Source organism: Schistocerca piceifrons, chromosome 11 (assembly GCF_021461385.2).
Source record: "Schistocerca piceifrons isolate TAMUIC-IGC-003096 chromosome 11, iqSchPice1.1, whole genome shotgun sequence".
In the NCBI taxonomy this organism is placed as follows: domain Eukaryota; kingdom Metazoa; phylum Arthropoda; class Insecta; order Orthoptera; family Acrididae; genus Schistocerca; species Schistocerca piceifrons.
Genome location: NC_060148.1, coordinates 83,282,942 through 83,308,379, shown reverse-complemented (window position 1 = coordinate 83,308,379; position 25,438 = coordinate 83,282,942). Strand labels below are relative to the sequence as shown.

Here is a 25,438-nt window from a genome sequence, read left to right as displayed (position 1 = left end):
AGGAATGTGTATAATGCCAACTCCGGGGGTAGTTGCCTGTCTGATGCACAAAAGCATTATTGAAACTGTATGAAAACATCAAATGTTTATTATCCACTGAATAAAACAGTTAAGATATCGACATTCGAGCAACCGGTGCTAGCTGGCTGGGAGGTCTGCTGCAGTGGTATGCGCCAGACAGCACAGGCTCGCTGCTGGCTGTGGTGCTGACTCAGCTCTATGACGTCAAGAGGCTGGTGACCCGTGGTACGCGAGCGAGGCCACACCTGCATTGTATGTGGCTGCACACAGCTCCCAGGGTACGATGACCGAAGCACCGGTGGCATTGTCGTGAACTACAAATGTGGGATAACAGCCCCTGGCAACAGTACCTATCCTCAGAAGCAGGTGAAGGGCAGCTGCATCAGCTTGCCCTTTGTGACGGTGGAAGAATGACTGCGCGTCCACGAATGGGAAAGGGAGGCCCTCGGGAAGATGGCACCAGTTGTAATAAAGCCCTCCACAGCTATTGCAGATCAAAGTCACCTTAGTTCTTCCCAAAGGTCTCGTCACGGATGCCGATGCTGTGACTCGGTCTCTCCCCAGAGTGGGGCTCACTGTTTCACAGGAGCTCGTAGACAGCTAAAAGAGTTGACGGAGGCTGACGTAGATTCCTCCTACAGCCTGGAAGGCTGCAAATGAGTGATATGTATGTGAGGCTGGCCCACATTCCTCGTGATACTGTGAGGTGGCCTGCTTTTCTCGTCTGAGCAGCTGTCTTGGCTGCTTTCTGTCATCATGGTGTAATTCCACCATGTTGCTAGGTTGCGCATTCAGATTGTGCGGGGTGTAGCAATTGCTTTTGTATTCACTGCAATATCAGCTGTCTTTCTTTGCTGGAATTCCGCATGGCTATTGATCTGTTATGCCTTGCCTCTTGCGTCCCCCAGGGAGGTTTCCGAATTTTATGTGGCTGCACTGAGTATTCTGTGCCACTTCAGAATGATTCGTGTACTTGAGTTTTACTAAAAGCACATTATTTGTAGGCTGTTCGCATCACCACAACAGTTTCCACTATGTCCTTCTCGAGTGAAATCCAAAACTCCAGGCGTACGTTTTTCATGAGTTCCTTTGTGCCGTGAGCGTGCTACAGATTCACAAAAAGAACTGTTACAAAAACTACACTCGCCGCTGGGTGACACCTGGAGAGGTTCCGCAGCAGCTCCCTGGCGCTATAATCGGTAGTTCAGGTACATGATGTGCAGCATTGCGATGCCAGTTACATCCCCTCCCCCCAGTTGTTGTATAACTTTGCATTTTTCGTGCAGGAAGCTGGTAGTGGAGAGAGCGAGTACTTCATGTACGTATCTTACATCTACGCACAATTGTCTTCAAAATGGTCACCTTGTCAGTACATCACTCCCATGATTCTGACACTGTTAAAATGTGCTTGGAAGTCTTTTTGAAGTGCGTCTGGCACCTTCTCCAGATCTCCAAATCGTGACAAAATAGTGACTTTGAGCTTGATATTCATCTTTAGGAGGATGACGTAGGCTGCAGGAGCCTCATCTGGTTAATAGAATGGGTGTAGAAGAGCGATAATACAGTTTCTGGTGAGAAGAGAACACGAGGGCAGGGTGTGTTGTCATCGTGGAGCAGTCAGTTTCTCGTACACCGTACTTCCTGTCATTTTCACCATATGTCCTCCCTCAGATAGTTACTTTGTGTCAGGGTCGTATCCGTTCACTCCTGTTTTGTCACTGTTTATGGTCCTCGACCTGAAAGACGGGTCATTCACTGCACGCTAATGGAGTTCTCGGCAGATTTTGACACGGCGTTTCTTCTGCTGCTGTGTCACCAGCCTGGAGATGAACTTGGCAGCAACACAATGATTGTCAAAATTACACCTGAAGTTGCCTTCACTTTTCAGTACGGCATACTGACCGTGGCAACAATGTTGTGGATTCTTCTCAGGCGATCCTCGTGCACAAGTTGCTGAACGGTTTCGTCATTTTTGGGTGTTTTTCCTGTTGACTATCATCCTGATATCTCATGGTATTCTCGTGATGTCTTCAGCTCTCAAAGCATGCTTGCTGCTCCGAACACCAGGCACGACCGACCGCAGCATCTGCATACACTTGCCGAATTTCCCCAGTTTCACACTGAAATGGCAGATGTCACAAATGTGGTCAGAATAACACCAGCTGTCTCTCGGCACACTTGGCTCACGAACGTTGGTGCTCCCTATGCTTATGTGTGCAGTCTTTAACACTTGTCATCTGTTAGTGTGTTACATAGCTAGTCTCAAAAGGTTTTGATACCTCCTTGAAGAAGGAAAGATGCTCTACATTATCCTAGTTTGTGGAACTACTAGTTGCTTGCTCAGGAAAGAGAAATTGATATTTTCGAGAAGGTTGGCCCTTAGATGAATGGGGGACACGCATAATGTGGATGAGTATAGTCGCTTTTATTTGTAACAGCGCGGTTTGATTTTGAGTGGGTCAAATCATTTAAGTGATTTTGTAAAAAGTTGTCTGTTTTATATGTGACCAGCCATTAGAGAACAGTGTTTGCACTCCCAGCAACCACAGCATTAAGTGCCAGGTTACACAAGCACTTAGAAATGAAAATTAGATATTTGTGTTATGTGTGCACACAAAAATTGAGTGTGATAAATCTTTCTCAAATCAGAGTTGGTGTTAGATGCTGGTACAGTAGCTGGTTTGCCTCATTCAAATATATTGTCAGTTATTAAACATGTAAATTTTGCTTAAGGCTGTTAATTTTGTATAGTTTGATTTTCAAGCAGAAATAATAAAAATGTAGGTACGCTCACAGGCATAAATATAATGTTTAACCCACCTAGCGAGCAGGACAACACACAGAGATACTAATTTGTTATGATGATTGTTTTGACACAGTTTTTGTATTCCAGTTTGTGATCTGGACACCACTGAAACTTGCTCGAAGTTTGGAATAGCAGTTAGTATTTATACCTCTGCACATATTTCCAATAGTGATTTTTACTTGAAAATGAGGAATACTCCAAATAGCAATCACAATAAATTTAAAAAAATTGGCAGCTGTTGGCAAAATTTGTTGTTTAATATCTGTGTGAAGGCTGTGCATCCATTCATTCCACTTAAAACTTCTATGTTATTAAAAAAGATGGACCTAGTTTAATCAGTTTGCATTTCATTCTCATCCGACTTATATCTCAATGATCCTCACACTGTTGGGGGGGAAGGATTTAAATTTTTGATTACCACTGGTTAAATGCTGATTGTCGTGTAAACAACCACTAGTGCCTCCACCAGCAGACAACCAGTTCGTGTCTGTTGTAAGAAAGGTTGATACTGTGAAGTGTAAGGTTTTCTACAGTCTCTTGAGTTTGGAAAAAGTGGTTCAGCAGTTGGTTCAAGCAATTTCAACAAACTTGGTATCTCTGATAAGGAGACGACTGACTGGCCATCAGATGAATGTGTGAAGCGAATTGAGGAAAGTTTTTTAAACATGTCTGTAAGCTTTAAAAATTGCAGGTTCTATTAGAATATAGATTATTCGTATCTGCTTAACATTTTGTGATTCAAAAATTAAATCATTCGGGTCCATCGTTTTTAATGACCTTGTGGCTTATCAGGGTGGTCTACATAGGATGATGGAATATTTTAAACATGAGTGGTTGTCATTTTAAGCCCCTTAAAATCCATTGAGAACTCCAGTGTCCTTCGCAATTTTCGGCGAGGATTTCGGATAATTTATAGTGGGTTTGACACAGCTGTCCTTCCCGTGCCCGCGTTCGGTAGCAAAGTCCGTGCAGTCGACACTCCACGAACTGTCGACGACACGAGCCGTCGGTGACAGTTGCCGGAGTGTGTCACACGTCCACACGCGTGTAAGCCTTTACGTCTCTCTCGAGTTGTGTGGAAGGTGGCAGTAGGTGGAGGCGGGCGGCCGTGAGGGTGACGGGCACTGGTTGGCGTGTTGCAGGCAGCAGGCGGCGGTGCACGCGGCAGCCCAGGCGGCTATCGGCGAGCTGTCCCAGTCGGACCGCTGGGCCACACTCTCCCCCATCGAGCAGAGGCGGGTGAGTCGGCTGTGCTTCCACAACCCACCAGCAGCTAACACGCAGTGGTGCCTGGGGTAGCTATTCCTAGTCCTCTCATTAAAGTTGTATACTGGTTCTGGGCGGCGGCAGCACGTACGGGTACTGGCAAAATTTCACAGTAGTTACAGATTCCACTATGAGGAAATTGGAGGAAAGAATTTGAAGAAAGGCTATTAACATACAAATTTTGTTGCTTATAGGTACTTACCTACTATGAAACTTATATATGACAATTTGCTTTCACAACTGACTGAAGTTGTAACCTTTATTCGTATTACTGCAGCCACAGATGTTTGGTTATTTACCAACTCTTGAACTGGGAAGTTGAGTCAACACACAGGTTTGTGCAAATTACAAAGTGCAAGGGGGGGGGGGGGGACTTGTATAGTAATTTTGAGAAACCATGCTTACTCATAGGATTAATCAAATAACCACAAAGATTTTTTCAGTAGACAGTCATGTTAGTGACGTAATGAAATGTTTATGTATTGACCCGTACTACTACACAGATATCTGAGGTAAACAATTTAGGACTGAAGGTGACAACTCATCAGATAGCAGCTTTGAATCATTACTTACGTTACCTTAAAAACAAAGATTCTGTAACTTACCAAACAAAAGCGTCGGTACGTTGATAGAAACAATAACAAACACAAACACACACACACACACACACACACACACACACACACACACACACACACACACACACACAAATTTTAAGCTTTTGCAACCCACAGTTGCTTCAACAGGAAAGAGGGAAGGAGAGGGAAAGACGAAAGGATGTGGGTTTTAAGGGAGAGGGTAAGGAGTCATTCCAATCCCGGGAGCGGAAAAACTTACCTTGGGGGGGGGGGGGGGGGGGACTGGTATACACTCTCTCGTACGCGCGCGCGCACACACACACACACACACACACACACACACACACACACACACACACACACACACACCCATCCATCCATCCGCACATAACAGACACAAGCATATATAATAGAGGGAAACATTCCACGTGGGAGAAATATATCTAAAAACAAAGATGATGTGACTTACCAAATGAAAGTGCTGGCAGGTCGACAGACACACAAAAATACACACAAAATTCAAGCTTTCGCAACAAACTGTTGCCTCATTAGGAAAGAGGGAAGGAGAGGGAAAGACGAAAGGAAGTGGGTTTTAAGGGAGAGGGTAAGGAGTCATTCCAATCCCGGGAGCGGAAAGACCTACCTTACGGGGAAAAAAGGACGAGTATACACTCGCGCACACACACATATCCATCCACACATATACAGACACAAGCAGACATATTTAAAGACAGAGTTTGGGCAGAGATGTCAGTCGAGGCGGAAGTGCGGAGGCAAAGATGTTGTTGAATGACAGGTGAGGTATGAGTGGCGGCAACTTGAAATTAGCGGAGATTGAGGCCTGGTGGGTAACGGGAAGAGAGGATATATTGAAGAGCAAGTTCCCATCTCCGGAGTTCGGATAGGTTGGTGTTGGTGGGAAGTATCCAGATAACCCGGACGGTGTAACACTGTGCCAAGATGTGCTGGCCGTGCACCGAGGCATGTTTAGCCACAGGGTGATCCTCATTACCAACAAACACTGTCTGCCTGTGTCCATTCATGCGAATGGACAGTTTGTTGCTGGTCATTCCCACATAGAATGCATCACAGTGTAGGCAGGTCAGTTGGTAAATCACATGGGTGCTTTCACATGTGGCTCTGCCTTTGATCGTGTACACCTTCCGGGTTACAGGACTGGAGTAGGTGGTGGTGGGAGGGGGGCATGGGACAGGTTTTACACCGGGGGCGGTTACAAGGATAGGAGCCAGAGGGTAGGGAAGGTGGTTTGGGGATTTCATAGGGATGAACTAACAGGTTACGAAGGTTAGGTGGACAGCGGAAAGACACTCTTGGTGGAGTGGGGAGGATTTCATGAAGGATGGATCTCATTTCAGGGCAGGATTTGAGGAAGTCGTATCCCTGCTGGAGAGCCACATTCAGAGTCTGGTCCAGTCCCGGAAAGTATCCTGTCACAAGTGGGGCACTTTTGTGGTTCTTCTGTGGGGGATTCTGGGTTTGAGGGGATGAGAAAGTGGCTCTGGTTATTTGCTTCTGTACCAGGTCGGGAGGGTAGTTGCGGGATGCGAAAGCTGTTGTCAGGTTGTTGGTGTAATGGTTCAAGGATTCTGGACTGGAGCAGATTCGTTTGCCACAAAGACCTAGGCTGTAGGGAAGGGACCGTTTGATGTGGAATGGGTGGCAGCTGTCATAATGGAGGTACTGTTGCTTGTTGGTGGGTTTAATGTGGACGGACGTGTGAAGCTGGCCATTGGACAGGTGGAGGTCAACGTCAAGGAAAGTGGCATGGGATTTGGAGTAGGACCAGGTGAATCTGATGGAACCAAAGGAGTTGAGGTTGGAGAGGAAATTCTGGAGTACTTGTTCACTGTGAGTCCAGATCATGAAGATGTCATCAATAAATCTGTACCAAACTTTTGGGTTGGCAGGCCTGGGTAACCAAGAAGGCTTCCTCTATGCGACCCATGAATAGGTTGGCGTACGAAGGGGCCATCCTGGTACCCATGGCTGTTCCCTTTAATTGTTGGTATGTCTGGCCTTCAAAAGTGAAGAAGTTGTGGGTCAGGATGAAGCTGGCTAAGGTGATGTGGAAAGAGGTTTTAGGTAGGGTGGCAGGTGATCGGCGTGAAAGGATATGCTCCATCGCAGCGAGGCCCTGGACGTGCAGAATATCCCCAAACCAACTTCCCTACCCTCTGGCTCCTATCTCTGTAACCGCCCCAGGTGTAAAACCTGTCCCATGCCCCCTCCCACCACCACCTACTCCAGTCCTGTAACCCGGAAGGTGTACACGATCAAAGGCAGAGCCACATGTGAAAGCACCCACGTGATTTAGCAAGTGACCTGCCTACACTGTGATGCATTCTATGTCGGAATGACCAGCAACAAACTGTCCATTCGCATGAATGGACACAGGCAGACAGTGTTTGTTGGTAATGAGGATCACCCTGTGGCTAAACATGCCTCGGTGCACGGCCAGCACATCTTGGCACAGTGTTACACCGTCCGGGTTATCTGGATACTTCCCACCAACACCAACCTATCCGAACTCCGGAGATGGGAACTTGCTCTTCAATATATCCTCTCTTCCCGTTACCCACCAGGCCTCAATCTCCGCTAATTTCAAGTTGCCGCCACTCATACCTCTTCTGTCATTCAACATCATCTTTGCCTCTGCACTTCCGCCTCGACTGACATCTCTGCCCAAACTCTTTGTCTTTAAATATGTCTGCTTGTGTCTGTATATGTGTGGATGGATATGTGTGTGTGTGCGCGAGTGTATACCCGTCCTTTTTCCCCGCGTAAGGTAAGTCTTTCCACTCCCGGGATTGGAATGACTCCTTACCCTCTCCCTTAAAACCCACTTCCTTTCGTCTTTCCCTCACCTTCCCTCTTTCCTGACGAAACAACCGTTTGTTGCGAAAGCTAGAATTTTGTGTGTATGTTTGTGTTTGTTTGTTTGTGTGTATGTTTGTGTTTGTTTGTTTGTGTGTGTATCGACCTGCCACGCTTTCGTTCGGTAAGTCACATCATCTTTGTTTTTATAAGATGGCATGTCCGAAAGAACAGATACCATCGGTGACCATGCAGCTCGTTAGAATGAAATTACAACGAAATGAACACCCTTAGCTGCTTACAGGCGTTGACATACGGTCGGGGTACACATTTTCGTCTATCCCCGTTGGCGTATGTAAACGCCTGTAAGCAGCTAAGGGGGTTCATTTCATTGTAATTTGATTGAGAGTTATTTTCATCTGTGTAGTAGTATGGGTTAATGCATTAAAATGTTGAAGCTTCGTGACAGATTAGAACTGTGAGATGGGCCGCGACTCAAAACAAGGGAGCTGTAACTTCATTGGGCAAGTGCTTTACTGACTGAACTATCCAACCTGCCCTCGCAGTTTTAGTTCTGCCAACACCTCATCTCCTACATACCAAACTTCACAGAAGGTACGAGATGAGATACTTGCGGAAGTAAAGCTGTTGAGTCATGCCCGGATAGCTGTCAGTAGAGCATTTGCCCATGAGCTGCAAAGGTCACAGTTTCTAGTCCCAGTCTGGCACACACTACTTTAATCGGCTGGGACATTTAAAATTGGGACACAGTTCCCTGCAAAGTGAAAATTTATTTTGCATTAAAATTTTGTTGTGTTGCTGCCTCAACTGTTTTGAGGAGAGGGAGGATCTTTTTAGTTATTTGATTGTTTCTTTGACTAGTCGTGTGTTTTCAAAATTATGATACACTTTGTAATTTACACAAACCTATGAATAGACACAATTTGCTTCATTTCAAGCATTTGAAAATTGTCTAACAAAACTACAGTAATAGAAATAAGGGCTAGAAATTCAGTCAGTTGTGGAAGCATCTTTTCACTTACAATGTTCACATATGGCCTGAAAGTGTCTGTTTCAAGTTATTTGTGTGACAATAGTTTGATTGATGGTCTGAAGCCTCACCAGCATGAGTTCTTTGAGAATACTGACAATTTTTGCTGGAAATGTCAGATTTCACTTACAGCCATCAGCTGAAGAACTGGGGCATGGAATTTGCCGAATAGTGACCATGAAAGTCTCGGCGACTCGAGTAGCCTATTCATAGAAAGAAATGGGCTTATGTCTCTGATGTGCATTGGTGTGCTGCATACATTGATTGTCAGGCTACCCCTTACATCAGGTTTGATTTTCAGTTTATCCCTTACATCAGATGTGGCCAAATAGTGGGCCACAAGCGCCTGCTAATGCTTGTTGTGCGGCCTAGAGTCGAGGAAAAGACAATGAAATTGAAAAAGAGGAGGAAATCTAGTGCTGTCTCCTTTGATGTGAGATCTTTGGCAGACTGTTCGTATTGATTTTGTAAGGACTGTAGACACTAGGTCTAGGAAGTAAGTAAATGGCACCATTTTTCCTTTAATTAGGCTGTAATTTTTAGACAAAAATTTATACATCTAAAAAGACGAGTCCCTGTTCCCTCAATTGAGTTGTCAATATGTAAAGGGGACTTATGTGAAGAACCCAAATTACATTAGCTCCTGTACAGAAAGTTATCAGCTTCCCACACAGTAAATGTTGCATTTCCATTTTCATTGACCAAAACGTTCCGATGTTTTCCGTGCAGCATTCACATCACATCATGATCTGATATCTTTCTGTAAAGTGCTGACATATGGATTTCTCATGCATCATATTAGACTTATATGCTGTTTTCTGATAATTGCAGCCTAATTAAAGAAACAATGATGGCACTTAATTACTGATTCATCTGCCAGTCTTTAATTTATTGATTTATTTTTCCAAGTGAAATCTGTATTTCCAAAAGCTAATGCTTATGTTCTTGTTTTGTGTCTGCCTCTGCTGCTTCATTTCAACCAATAATACATGGTGTCCCATAAAATTTACCCTGATTTACGGTGGTCACAGCCCTACAAATAACATTGATGCCGATATGATATTTGAAATGTGCATACAATCATAAAGTGTTCAGTCAGATGTAATTTCATTTAATGCGCTCAGTGTGAGCACTGCTGGTGGTACATAAAATATCCAAATAATATTCCATATCACTCTTGAGTGTCACACTTCAAACTGTCTGAATGATTTGTTTGTGCAAGGTATGCTTACAGTACAGGTGTGACATTTACATTAGTCTTAGAGTAGTGTCTGGTGATCTTGGTGCTTATCGGATCCAACCATTCTTACAATACTGTGATATGGAGATTCTTCATCCTAAGGCTCCCGGGGACATATTGCCCAGATTGTACTCCACCTAGTTGAAACGTTACATGGTATTGCGTTACACTGGCGTAGAGCATGTTCTGAAGCATTTCCATGTACTGGATTCGTAGAAAGAAATGGGCTTATGACTCTGTTGTGCATTGGTGTGCAGCATACATTGATTGTCAGGCTACCCCCCTTACATCAGCTTTGATTCTCAGTTTATCCCTAATATCAGATGTGGCCAAATAGCGGGCCACAAGCACCTGCTAATGCTTGTTGTGCTGCCTGCCAAGAGTCGGAAATTTAAGGGTCACAGTTTATACCGTTTCTGAAATTCAAAGTTTGCTAATGCGTGCAATCATTTCAAGGGTGCGGCCCATTGTTAACCCTGCTTCCACAAAGTGTGCCCCGGGCCAATATTATTGCCCATCCCTGCGTTATACAATCCCACACACATCTTGGCTTTCCATTACCACAAATACGCACATTATGTGTAATTACAGTGCCACATAAATGAAACTTTTCTTATTAGAAAATGCCTTATCAGTATGGAATTAGACACTATTGACCAATTTTTCTCTTTGTTCAGTTTGGTCGGTTTCTGTTTTTCAAAAATCTGAGTTTTTTAAGTGCACAGTTGCAGCTTTTTGCATAGTACTATGTGCACTATGGTGGACTTCTGTATCTGAGCTGACATGATGCTTGTCTCACTAATTTTGATGGTGATTGTGTAAACACTGTCCGAATGTCGTCACCAATGTCTGCAGACATTGAAGGTCAGACACTGCTTTTCTTTTCACCTGCACCCGCATCTAAACAATTTTGCGTGTATGCCTTAATTGACATGACATCTGGTAGTGGTTGGTTTCCCATAAGTTGCTCTGAACATTTACTGCACTGAAATTAGACAGTTTGTCTCAGCCAACCAGACAACACATTGTGCTTTTTTGTGCGCAGCTGCCACAATTTTATGCTTTATTTGATAGTAGCACTCCCAGGAACTGAAACGTACTGCCATGGAAACTTAATTAGTTTGTCAACACACTAAAAACAGAGTATCGTGGACATATGCCAAGTGTGAATAGTAATAACTGTTTAAAATCAGGTAAACCTTCTGGAAAACTTTGCATACACAGAGATGTATGGCAAAGTTTTATTGATAATGGCACATATGAGTCCTCTCTCCCGATGTATCACCCAGCTGTGAGACTGACATCTAAAATAGCAACAAGAGATCATTAAAGTGAAAAATTTGATAAGCTTCTCAAGTTAAATTCTCATTCACCTTTCACACAGTTCTATATTGTATAGTATTATTTTTTAAAAAAATTGTAAATATGTAGAACTTTGCAAATACAACTGTATTTACATTTGTTTTGCATAGTGTGTATTTTCAGTAGTTTGTGGTTGAGGGTACTGGTGAAAGTGTCGTTCATTCCATTCTCTTTATGCTTCTCTGTGTGCTTAAATTTTATCCATATTAATCTGTAGTCATACTTAAATTAATTGCCATCTGACAGCTTGCGGGCTAGGGTATCCCCTCCAGCAGTATATCAGTGGGAGATGTGTGGTATTGTGGACTTCCACTTCGTCGCTGCTTTCGCTGTACAAAGCATCTTACATCCCATTAAAAATTGAACTTTTATCTACAACTACATATACTTGAATATGTTAAACAGTTACTGATAAATGTACAAGTGAAGATGTTCGGGGAGGTACAGGACCTGTTAATTTGGCATGAGCTTCTGTGTAACATATTCAAGTTTATATTGTTGTGTGTAGTAGTTCTCTCAAACAATGGAAAGTCCAGGGCGGAAAGGGTTTCAGTATCTCTCATTATACTCTGAAAAGAGAGAGACCCTTTCCACTATCCTCCCCACCCTCCCACAATGGTATTCATGTACTACCCAGTATCCCATCTGTCCCTACTCCACCTCTGCTCCCAAACCATTGCCTCGTGGCACATATCCCTGCAATAGACCTAGATGAGAGATTTGTCCCATACAATATTCTTCTCACTAACACCTACCCCAGTCATGTCACTGGTATCTCCTTCACCAAAGACAGGGCCAGCTGTGAAAGCAGCCATATACTTAGCTGCAGTAATTCTACGTAGGCACAAAAATTAACAGGCTGTTTATCTGCACAAATGGCCACCGCCAAACTGTGGCCGAGACACAGCTGGACCACCTATTTACTGGATATACTGCACAGTACTGTATGCTTCACTTTGACTACTTCACAGCCTGTGACATCTGGATTCTTCCCAGCAGCACCAGTTTTTATGTATGATGCTGTTGGGTTATCGCTTTATAATGTATCCTTTGTTCCTGTAACCCTGTGGCCTCAACCTTCATAGTCCATAGTCGCTGTACTTCACCGCCTCCCTCTCTCTCTCTCTCTCTCTCTCTCTCTCTCTCTCTCTCTCTCCCCCCCCTCCCTCCCTCTCCTCCTGGTCCCACTCTCCTTCTGTCCTGCTGATGCACATACATAGTCCTTTCCTCTCCTTGACTTCTCACATCTCACCCCCACCCTGTGTAGCCTCCGGATGTTCTACTAGCAGCTGTACCCTGTTCCCATCACATCCCTGCACGCGCACACACACACAGGCAGCACTCCTCCCGCACTCGTACCCTGCCACCCCCCCCCCCCCCCCCACACACACACACACACACACACACATTCCCTCACTCCCACACAGGCAGCACTTTTCCCACACTCCTACCTCCCCTTTCCATACCTCTTCCTAACTCCGCTGCCCACACCAACTAGATTGCTGCTCACATCAGACACAACAAGAATCAGGTCCAAGTGCCCGGAGACAGTAGCTGTTTGTGTCCGAGTTGTTCTTGCGTGAATGTGTGCGTTTTCTACTTGTGAAGGACGACTTCATCTCAAAGCTGAAGTATTTATAGCACTCCTGTTTTACGTTGTTCCCACCTGTAAGTCAACACAGTCTCTCTTATGTCTTAGAAATTTATTTTATTTATAATTTAGTTTCCTAGTATTTAGTATCCACCATTTTCTTTGTTTTTAACAAATGGTAGGTTGTCTGGGAAATAGTTGTTAAGAAAAAAAATTCAATACATTGCACCATTTCAGAGTTAATTAACATTGAAGTTAGACAATCGGGCCATTGCGTGTACAGATTTGTGCGGCCTGCAAGAGATGGTGTCGCCAATTGTATTCTTCGTTTGGTTTCCTAAAACTGAATGGGAAAGCGATACAGAAATTGTACATCGGACGATAGTAAGAATTTATCCCAAGCCAGTGGCTGGGCCACCTCGTACTCTGTCCTCTATGCTGTGAGAGCAACTGAAACTAATTGTATCTGGTCAGATTGCCTATCTTCCGTGCTCTTTAACTCTGAAACAGTGCAGCATATCAAAATTTTTTCTTACAGATTCTCAGCACAACCTACCCCGCAACACCCTTACAAGATTTTCGTACTGTTTCTGGCTATTCTATATAATAATATTTTACAAGTCAGTCCACCGTGTTTGCATAAGGCAGTACGATTAGTGTGTGTACGAAAGTGTGGTGCTGCCGGCAGCTGGTGACAGAGCGGCTGGCACTGCAGCAGATGCTGGGTGTGCCGCCGTTGGTGCCCCCCGTGTCGGTGCCTCCGCCGTCCATTGTGGACCTCTTCTCGGTGGCCGCGGCGCAACAGCAGCCGGGACAGCAGCCTGCGCAGCAGCCGCCGCCCCCACCCCCGTCCGCGCAACCCCAGCCTGTGTCCGCGACCAACCCCGTTGCCCAGCTCATCTCCCAGATGCAGATGGTAAGCGGACTATTGGCTGTTATGTGGTTTTCTCACTAGACTGGGATCCTAGTCCACTTCTGTGCGTCGACTCTAGGCAGTTGATTTGTGTGAGGGAGTTGAATTGGTGAAATGAGTAGAGGTATAAATTCAAAAGGCTGCCACGCTGTGTGCCTGAAGAGAAAGCCTTAGTGATGAATAGAAGCTTTTGGACTGGAGTGTCTGCTTTTGTAAAAACTTCAAGACTTATTTTTCCTGAAATGGTCTTTGTTTTCTTCTTTTGGATCTACTTAAGCTTTCAGCAAATGACTTCCTGTTGTGAAGCGGCAGCATTTTCACTGAGGTGAACTGAGTGTTTCTCTCATATGTGTTTTTGTCATTATTTTTCTCTTCCCACCCAGTTTGATAATTACAAAATCTGTAGAATATAAAGTTTGACCTTTCATGAATATCCGTAGCCAAACAATCCGTAGTTGAAAATCCTACTTACTGAACTGACAAGGCACTTGTTGTGAAGTAGAAACGAAAATGATTCTAGTCCCAAGTTACAGGAAGGGTTTTGGCGTAGTCAAAATATGTTGACAGTTGTTGTTTTCTGGTTGCAGAGTGTGGACACAATAAATTGTCAGTTGCCATGAATGTAAACAAACTAGACTGTTGACCACCAGAGGGGATACGAGCAGTGGGAAGAAAGAAGTCCCACCTCCTTGTTGCAGGGCAGCAGCCAACACCTATGTTCTGTGTTCCCAGGAAAGCAGAACTGGCCTACAATTCCCGATTGCTGATCCCTTCGGGTGTTGTGAGGATCATACCTGAACTTGGTGACATCCCATGATTAGTCTCTGCACTCATTAAAAATAAGAAAAGAAAATAAGAAGCAATGCGCAACACAAATCATTCAGTAACAGCTACCCTGCAATGGATTGCTGCGGTTGGCAGTTTCGTAAATAAGGTAGTTCAGTCCAACCTCTCCCAGGGTTTGACATAACCACAGTTCAAAATGTCCAGCACCCGAAACTGCCACATTAAATGTGTCTGCACTATACCAACTTTGTAACTTCAGTTGGAAGACAAATGTATGTGTTTCTTTGTTCTAAGATGCTAGGTCACATGGTAGAACCCCATGTTGCATTACACAGCATGTGTCATATGTAGGCCATTCTACTGCCCACATTGATGTGCCACCAAAACATTGAACACACTGACACTCTGTTGTGTTCAAGCACTTTTTATTTTCCAAACACATTTGTATGCACGCTAGCTTTCCACATTGTGCTTCACCAAATGATGTGCAATATAAGTAACTGAAAATTGGCTACATTTTCAATACAGTAAAACCCCGCTTTTACACTTTTCAAGAGACTTAAAAAAAAATAGTGTAAAATGCAGGAAAATGTAAAATGTTGGATATATTGTTTTAAGCTGTAAAAGTTACGTTTAGGATCCCCCTTGCACTTTATGTATGATGTATGTACATAACAGGCATCAAAAGACTTGTCCGTGACTTCTTTTATTATCTAATAAAGGCCTATTAGCTAGTAAAAACTGCTGATATAACTGGAATTGATAACTGTCTGGGAAGTGGAAATGATTGACTTAATTTCAAACATCATATTCGATGTTTTTGGGAAGCCTGCAGCTGTCATTCATTATTTAAATAATGAAATACTGCACTAGTTACGTATTTTTTATGCTTAGCAAGACTCATTTCGAGAGTTTTTCCCTCGTAGTCAAGTGCAAATATGTAAATAAGTGTTTTGTATGGTGTTTGAGTATGTGTTATTCTGCGTCTTTTTGGGATTATCAGGTACTGTGCCTCATCAGTTATGTAGAAAACCACACACACACACACACACACACACACACACATTGTTTGTTCCTTTAACATCACAAAAAATACGTATGTAAATACTGCACATGACAACGAGAATGAATTCATGAAACACGTTTTGCTCAGCATGGAATCAATACATAACCGACGCATAACACTAAAAACATTTGAGCAACACAAAGTGAATGATGGTGTCGGCTAGTGCTCCGCGTGGCCATACAGCGAAACATGCTAAATATGATTCAACGAAGGTGTCGCGATGATTACAACAATCACAAAACTGTATTTGTTCAGTAGAGACAGTTTGGAAATGATTATGGTTGGTTATGATATCTTCATTCGAACGGGAAATGTTAATTCTGGGAACGTAAAATTGGGGTTATACTGTATTTATATGCAGAAAATAAAGGCCATTTCAAACACTCTCTCATAAAATAGCTCAGTTGGACACAGTCGCTATGAAATAGGTAGGTAGTTTTGCATTTTGAGGCAGAATGGCCATCTACATTCATTTATTGCAATATGTGAATTTTTTGGATCGCTAGTTACAAGCCACTATTTCAGTGTACTGTGAAAGTGCCAGTTACGATCAGATGGTGGTGTGGACAGCAAAGGCAGAGAGTTAGAATAGCCAGTTACGCAATACTTCATGTTTATATTGTTAAAGTTGTTCCACATTGATCTCTGTCAGAATTGTTTGGCGTCAGGCTGTATAGTTAATGACAGCACTATGGGACAGATTTATGCCTGAGTTACATGCATCATGTTAGTCTGTAATCGTGCACCTAGTGAAACCTACCTTATCAAAAACTATTATTCCTGCATATCATTCCCTAACAAAAATATAAAAAATCATGGAAAAATCTCTTGAAGCTATACAGAGTTTAAATGAACACTGACATTATTGTGGTTTAAATGTGGAGAAAAATGGCTCTGTTGCCTTGCCTAAGTGGCATTCATTCCGCAGTTCCTCTCCCAAAGTTTTACAGTTCTCTTTGAGCTAGCCAGTGCTCATAGCGTGCTTGCTATTATTGCTGTTATATATTGATCATTCCTTCATCATATCCAAAATCATTCTTAATAACAGTGACTACAATTTCGGACCCGATTCCACACTTAATTCACATTTGACAGGCTCCATAAGCTAACCCTGGGTTCGACTTACTCTAATATTCTCTACTGTTCAGATTTCTATTGAAATGACATTAATTCCCAATTACTCATGTTCTCTCAAAATCTTCTTCTCTCTGCTGGGTGACTGTGCATCCACAACCTGTCATGTAGGCTGCTTATACCAGAGTGGCTCATTCGTGCACACCAGATCTGTAAGTGCTAAAACCACACCGCTCTCCTGATGTGGACATTGGTGCATCATTACTGCACTGGCCTGGCAGAGATAATTAAGGGTAGACTCAACATGTTCCGTACATTGTTAATTTCAGTACTGCTACTTCAACTCGGCCAAGTATCCTGGCGTGGACTAATTGATCTATACCCAGATTAGATTAGATTTACTTTCATTCCAATTGATCTGTAGTGAGGAGGTTCTCCAGGATGTGGAACATGTCAGAAACACAACAATACATGACAAATATTTACAACTAAAACAAATAAGCTAATGCACCATTCCACAGGTCCCAAGTGGAATGATCATCATTTTTTAATGAACACTATATGAAAGTCTTTTTACAAATACTAATGCACTGAATTTAAAATTAAAAAGTTTTTTTATTTATTTATAAGGTAATAAACATGTAATGTTGTTGTTGTGGTCTTCAGTCCTGAGACTGGTTTGATGCAGCTCTCCATGCTACTCTATCCTGTGCAAGCCTCTTCATCTCCCAGTACCTACTGCAACCTACATCCTTCTGAATCTGCTTAGTGTATTCATCTCTTGGTCTCCCCCCTACGATTTTTACCCTCCACGCTGCCCTCCAGTACTAAATTGGTGATCCCTTGATGCCTCAGAACATGTCCTACCAACCGATCCCTTCTTCTGGTCAAGTTGTGCCACAAACTTCTCTTCTCCCCAATCCTATTCAATACTTCCTCATTAGTTATGTGATCTACCCATCTAATCTTCAGCATTCTTCTGTAGCACCATATTTCGAAAGGTTCTATTCTCTTCTTGTCCAAACTATTTACTGTCCATGTTTCACTTCCATACATGACTACACTCCATACAAATACTTTCAGAAATGACTTCCTGGCACTTAAATCTATACTCGATGTTAACAAATTTCTCTTCTTCAGAAACGCTTTCCTTGCCATTGCCAGTCTACATTTTATATCGTCTCTACTTCGACCATCATCAGTTATTTTGCTCCCCAAACGTAATACAACTACTATAATACTTATTTACAATGAACACATTACTGCACTGAAATTGTGCAGAAGTTACACACACGCACACACACACACACACACACACACACACCACACACAAATCAGTTGGTTTTACTGATAAATTCATCAATGGAGTAGAAGGAGTTGGCCACCAATAAATCCTTTAGGCTTCTCGTAAAATGAATTTCATTGGTTGTTAAGCTTTTTATGGCTGCTGGCAAGTTATTGAAAATATGTGTTCCTGAATAATGCACACCTTTTTGTACAAGACTAAGTGACTTTAAATCCTTGTGAAGATTATTCTTATGTATTGATTCCATGACAGAATAACAAAATTATGGACAACTAGTTGTTTACAAAAGAGCTACTGTAGCACCAACTAACGAGAAAATGAACATAGTCGCACTCTCACACGCACAAATGATTGCAGTAACCGTGAAACTTTGTCAGTAGGCAAATATTGTTGCTTCACCACTGGATACAGTGTAACCAGGTCCATAAAAACTTATTTGTTGTTGAGAGTGGTACCATGCACTAAAAGTCTTCAAAATAGGACTACCCTGAATCAATACAGTTTTGGCAGCAAGATTTCTGATTGCTATATTCATCTGAAAGGTCTGTATTTGAGTGTCCTTTAGGGCAAATGTAACAGTGGCTTTCACATCGTCAGTGGTCTCAAAACTGTCTTTTTGAGGGTGTCTGAAATGTGCAGATGAAAAAAGTGCCGAAGTACAGTTGAGACTGTAGGTTGCTGGGGAAGCATTTGTGTTTTTGAGCAGCTAAACCTTCACCGAACTGTCTTGGTGGAGCAACCGGCAATGTGGGGTCTCACATGTGTGATTCTTTTTTGTCTGTGTTTTGAGGAGTACCACATAAAAGGCAACACTGACTGGCAGTTTGTCAGGAAAAACACGTGGCAAACGAGATCACTAGCAATGAAAATTGCAGTAAGCATTGCTTACACTTCTTAACTGCTTACGAATGTTTCCTCGGGGCATGTTGACTGGAAGGCGTGCTAGTCGGAGGTCTGCCTCTTTTGGAGTTCTATTAAAAAAATCATATGTCCTACATTATAACATTGTCCGAAGATAGTATCATCAAACCTACACAGTTCTAGTTGTAGTTCACAAACAAGCAGTCAGTTGGTCTTATGATCTCCTTTCAAAATTGTGGGAACCAATTTTACACAGTTACAGTGTCACGGTCAACAGTTTTTACTGTGCTCAGAGTTTGAGCCATCGGATGAACATTCATTCTAGGTCTATATTCAAAAGCTCCTAAACTCATCACAATGTCTTCACTCTCAGATTCAGCACATGTTTCATCATTGGAAGACATCTTGGTCTTCCAAAAACACTCTGTCTCACCAAAACTTGGTAGATTAATCTGCCACGAGTAATAAGTATGATGGGCAAACATCTATTAGGCATACTACGAATGGTGTGGACATGTTGGGAATGTATGTCTCACGGGGAGCGTGCAAGGGATAAGTCCCTGCAGGCGCACTATCCTCTGTGCCCTCGGTGGCTCAGATGGATAGAGGATCTGCCATGTAAGCAGGGGATCCCGGGTTCGAGACCCGGTCGGGGCACACATTATCAACATGTCCCCAATGAAGTATATCAACACCTGTTTCCAGCTAGGGTTTCCATTTAATTATCATTTAATTTCTAGCAAAGCTGCGTGGTCATCAATGGTAACTGTTCTTTCGGGAACAGATACTACCGTCATATATAGAAAACACGTTGCATTTTTACAGACGTTGATTCCCAAATTTCTATTCAATCACTGGAAACATTTTGGCAGCAGACTTCTCAAGTTTCATGCAGAATTTGATTGTGTACTGTTGTCGAAGTGTATTCTGCAGTGCGGCTGGAGCTAGATCACACAAACAGAGGTTTGAGTCGGTATGTCCTGACTCCAGAAACTGAGAACGTCCACCAGCTATCTCGGATGCTTCAACTGATAAGTGTGTCAGAATAGAATTGGGACCATACTTCCTGATTCTTATATAAATGACACAGCAGTGGCCTGTTTATGTAAAACTTGTCAGAGGGCTCGTCAGTGTGAAGTGAGATGCCGGTGCCGTGTGCAGGGAGCAGTAGCTGCCGCCGTTGCCCCGAAAGAACACCAACCGCCGCCACCGCACGCCCTGGTGGATCCGCTGCAGCAGCTGATCCAGCAGATGAGCGGCGGCCTGCCGTCGGTGTCATCGGCCCCCTGTGTCCCACCTCCCGGCGGCCAACCGCTCGGAGGTGGCATAGGACTCGATTCGGACGGCCCCGGCAGGACTTTGCTGCAGACATTGAATGCGGGGAAGCCTCCCGCTATGCCTCCGGTAGGTAATGTTCTTTCCAGAACCTTGTTTGGGATGTTAATTAATATCAATTATTCTTCAGTTGCGTTGTGTATATGTCTGCTCAAAGTTTAATTTTGCCTGTAGAGGATGAACACATTCTAACAAGGGAACCTCCCCATCGCACCCCCCTCAGATTTAGTTATAAGTTGGCACAGTGGATAGGCCTTGAAAAACTGAACACAGATCAGTCGAGAAAACAGGTAGAAGTTGTGTGGAACTAATAAAAAAAAAAAATAAGCAAAATATACAAACTGAGTAGTCCATGTGCAAGATAGGCAACAGCAAGAAGAGTGTATGCTCAGGTGTGCCTGGTCCCGTAGTTAGTATGAGCAGCTGCGGAACGAAAGGTCCTTGGTTCACGTCTTCCCTCGAGTGAAAAGTTAACTTTTTTTACTTTTGCAAAGTTATGATCTGTCCGTTCGTTCATTGACGTCTGTTCACTGTAATAAGTTTAGTGTCTGTGTTTTGCGACCGCACTGCAAAACCGTGCGATTAGTAGACGAAAGGACGTGCCTCTCCATTGGGAACCGAAACATTTAATCGCAAGGTCATAGGTCAACCGATTCCTCCACAGAAAAACACGTCTGATATATTCTATATGGCACTGGTGACGGCATGTGCGTCACATGACAGGAATTTGTTGTCGACCCACCTAACTTGTACACTTGGCGAATGGGTAAAAATATTCTTCTACCTTGCCCGATTTAGGTTTTCTTGTGGATGTGATAATCACTCCCAAAAAAGTGATGAAAACATAAGAGTTTGTCAGATAATAATTGTCTGAAAATAAAAAATCAGACTTTAAACTCGAGGGAAGACTTGAACCAAGTTCCGCAGCTGCTCACACTAACCACGGGACCACGGCGCTGCTGAGCTTACACTATCTTTGATGCTGCCTATGTTGCGCATGGACTACTCAGTTTGTATTTTTTGCTTATTTGTCATAGTTCCACACAACTTCTTCCTGTTTTCTCGATTGCTCTGTGTTCAGTTTTTCAAGGCCTATCCACTGTGCCAACTTATAACTAAATTTGAGGGGGGTTGCAATGGGGATGTTCCCTTGTAAGAGGCGTGTTTGTTAAACAAGTACAATTTTTATATTAGACAAATATAAGTGCATATTTTTAAACAGTTGTATTGTTACACGAAAGCCTTTACTGCAATCAGTTTTCTGACCTAGTTTCCACAAATATTAAGGTACTTATTGTATCAAACAGTCTAGTTCTTAATTCCATTGTCATAAAAATATTATGTAAATTGAAGGTGAAGGTGGAGGTGGGAGAAAGGAAAGGGAAGGAACTATTGATGTCAACTGCATTGGAACTTTATGCAGCGAAAGAGTGAAAACGTGTTCGGACCGGAACCACCTGCTTACTAGGCAGTTGTGTTAACCACTGCACTATCCAGATTCTGTTTATCACAATCGGATGTACTACCTCTGCGTGCCTCCCGGCCTACACACATTCCCACCAGGTGCCACCTGTTTGCAGTCTCTGTCCCTGTCCTCCGTGCTCACTTCTGTGAGATATCCACAGGAGATCCAGCGTTATTGAGCACCTGCACTGAAGGTGGTGGATTCATTGTCCTTCTCGACAAATCAATTATATGAATGCGCGGTGTCCGTTCTTTTGGACGTGTCTGAAAGAACAGACCACACAGACTCCACAGCTGCGATACGTATTATGTAAATTGGAGGAGGGGGGAGGGGGAAGGAAAGGGAAAGAACTATTGACATTAGCTGTATAGGAACGTCACGTAGAATCAGTGGTGATAAGTGAAAGTGTGTACCAGATCGGGATTCGAACCCAACAATTCCTGCTTATTAGGCAGTTGCATTAACTGCTGTGCCATCCGGACACAGTGTTCATTGCAATTGTGCGGACTATCTTGGCACGACTACCAGCCGACCTACATTCCCACACATTCATGTAATAGATTTGCCTAAATGGGCAGTTACACCACCACCTTTAGTACAGATGCACAATAACTTTCCGCCACCTGAAGGCATCTCAAAGTAGTCTTGCCCAACGTAAAGTCCCGAGCGACTGGAAAAAAGCATAGGTGACACCTGTATATAAGAAGGGCAGAAGGATGGATCCTCAAAATTACAGACCAATATCCTTAACATCGGTTTGTTGCAGGTTTCTCGAACATATTCTCAGTTTGAATATTATGAATTTCCTTGAGACAGAGAAGTTGCTGTCCATGCATCAGCACAGCTTTAGAAAGCATCGCTCCTGCGAATCGCAACTCACCCTTTTTTCACGTGATATCTTGCGAACCATGGATGAAGGGTATCAGACGGATGCCATATTCCTTGACTTCCGGAAAGCGATTGACTCGGTGCCCCACTGCAGACTCCTAACTAAGGTACAAGCAGATGGGATTGGTTCCCAACTATGAGAGTGGCTCGAAGACTTCTTAAGTAATAGAACCCACTACGTTGTCCTCGATGGTGAGTGTTCATCGGAGGTGAGGGTATCATCTGGAGTGCCCCAGGGAAGTTGTTTTCTATCTGCATAAATGATCTTTTGAATAGGGTGGATAGCAATGTGTGGCTGTTTGCTGATAATGCTGTGGTGTACGGGAAGGTGTCGTCGTTGAGTGACTGTAGGAGGATACAAGATGACGTGGACAGGATTTGTGATTGGTGTAAAGAATGGCAGCTAACTCTAAATATAGACAAATTTAAATCAATGCAGATGAATAGGAAAAAGAATCCCATAATGTTTGAATACTCCATTAGTAGTGTAGCGCTTGACGCAGTCACATCGATTAAATATTGGGGCGTAACATTACAGAGCGATATGAAGTGGGACAAGCATGTAATGGCAGTTGTGGGGAAGGCGGATAGTCGTCTTCGGTTCATTGGTAGAATTTAGGGAAGATGTGGTTCATCTGTAAAGGAGACCACTTATAAAACACTAATACGACCTATTCTCGAGTACTGCTCGAGCGTTTGGGATCCCTATCAGGTCGGATTGAGGGAGGACATAGAAGCAATTCAGAGTCGGGCTGCTAGATTTGTTACTGGTAGGTTTGATCATCACGCGAGTGTTACGGAAATGCTTTAGGAACTCGGGTGGGAGTCTCTGGAGGAAAGGAGGCGTTCTTTTGGTGAATCGCTACTGAGGAAATTTAGAGAACCATCATTTGAGGCTGACTGCAGTACTATTTTACTGCCGCCAATTTATATTTCACGGAAAGACCACAAAGATAAGATAAGAGAGATTAGGGCTCGTACAAGGCATATAGGCAGTCATTTTTCCCTCGTTCTGTTTGAGAGTGGAACAGGGAGAGAAGATGCTAGCTGTGGTACGAGGTACTCTCCGCCACGCACCGTATGGTGGATTGTGGAGTATGTATGTAGATGTAGCTAGATCGGAGGACATAGATAGGACTGTGGATAGGTGACACTAGGTGGGAACGTGTGTCGGCCAGGTGGTGTACAGTGATGGTCCGCATAATGCGATAAATGTTATGCCCAGGTGGTGCAGTGGTTAACACAGCTGCGTAGTAAGCTGGAGATCTCAGCTTCGAGTCCCAGTCCGGCTCACATTTTTGCTGACTTCCCATAATGTTCCGATACAGCTGACATCTGAAGTTCCTTTCTTACCTTTCTTTTCCTCTCTCTCTCTCCCTCCACCTTTAATTTACATAAGATATATCACAGCTGTGGTGTCTGCATGGTGTCTGTTCTTTCGGACATATCCAAAGGAACAGACACTATGCATTCATATAACTCAATAAAATATGTTATCTATTTTGATGTCGCCATCAGGGTTTTGACTGCTGATGCAGGAGATAAAGATTTCATTGTACAGTAGTTACATGAGATTGCATTTTTTGTTACAAAAATCTTTTTGTCTTAAAATTGGGTCAGGTACCATTGGTACACGTTTGTTTGTCTGACATCATATTTAAAGAAAATAAATAAATAAAATTAATGCTATTGTTGGCCTAACAGTATCTCTTGAGGGCGTGTATATTAGTTCCATAGTTACCAACTTTGTGTCCATTAGCTGAAATTGGAGGAGACTTTACAACAACGTACACCACCTCCACCCACCCCCCACCCACCCACAAACACACACACTTGTTAAAATCATACCTTGTGCTTAATAGTAATGCTTGTGTGTTACAACTCTCCATATGCACAGCATATACAGACTCAATCTGTCCTAAACTGCTGGTGCATAATTGGTAACAGAGCTAAAAATATGGAAACAGTGCCTAGCAGCACTCAACAGTGTATGCTTGTAACTCGAAATATTCAAAATAAGGCTACATGGAATGGCAGTGTACTTAAAATTAATATATTATCTTTGTGGCAAAGGACAATACATAGAATTTGACATAACCTGCAGTAGTTAAGAAATTATAGCATTATAGAATTTGAACATCAGGTACGGTGTCCTACTGAGCTTAACTTTCAAAAGTTTCCCGTCGCCGGCTTCAGCCGCGGCTTCCACCTGTGCAGGTAGACTCCGTGTGGGGTGGCAGCGTGCCTGCCGGCTACAGCTTGGGAGTGGGAACTGCTGCACCCTGGATGAACGCAGCAGTGACGACGCCCACGCCACCTGTCTCGTCGACATCGTCCGTGCCTCCCGGGCAGCTTCCTTCGTTGCCTATGTCGCTGTGGGATTTGGCACAGCAGCAGGGAAAAGACATAAAGACGGAGCACCAGGTGCTTGTAAGTAGACAAATACATTCTGTTGTCTTACACACACACACACACACACACACACACACACACACACACCATTTTTCCATAAATCCCATTGTGGAGGAGAGCCTTCAGGACTGTGGAATGAGTGAAGTTGTGTTAGACAATGGTTTAGGTGTTCAGCAATTTTCTGCCACTGATTGTTTTATCTGGTTAAGCTGTACTGCATTGCAAGCATATATTGTTTACTACTAGTGCAAATACTACTACTACTACTACTACTACTCTTACAACCATACTCTGCAAACCAGAGGGCACTTCCCATTATATCAGCTATGTGAGCTGCTTCCATTTACATATAGAGTGCGGGAAGAATGACTGCTTAAGTGCCTTTGTGCACACTGTAATTAATCTAATCTTGGTCTCTACAGATCTATATGTACACAGTTGTACTACATTTCTAGATTCATCAGTTAATGTTGTTCCTTGAAACTTTGTAAATAGGCTTTCTGGGGATTCTGCTATCTACCAATTCAGTTTCTTCAGCATCTCTCACACTATTTGTTGGGTCAGAAAACCTGTGACTGCTTG

General features: G+C 43.3%; 1 protein-coding gene across 1 annotated transcript in view; it reads left to right on the top strand.

Moving 5' to 3' along the window:
• LOC124719725 (GRB10-interacting GYF protein 2) overlaps positions 1 to 25,438 on the top strand; it is a 183,311-nt gene that overhangs the window by 85,477 nt on the left and 72,396 nt on the right. Inside the window, exons 12-15 of the mRNA XM_047244928.1 lie at positions 3,970 to 4,066; positions 13,439 to 13,666; positions 19,918 to 20,160; positions 24,641 to 24,874. Of these exons, the coding sequence (XP_047100884.1) occupies positions 3,970 to 4,066; positions 13,439 to 13,666; positions 19,918 to 20,160; positions 24,641 to 24,874 (802 nt within the window). The remainder of the gene's footprint in view (positions 1 to 3,969; positions 4,067 to 13,438; positions 13,667 to 19,917; positions 20,161 to 24,640; positions 24,875 to 25,438) is intronic.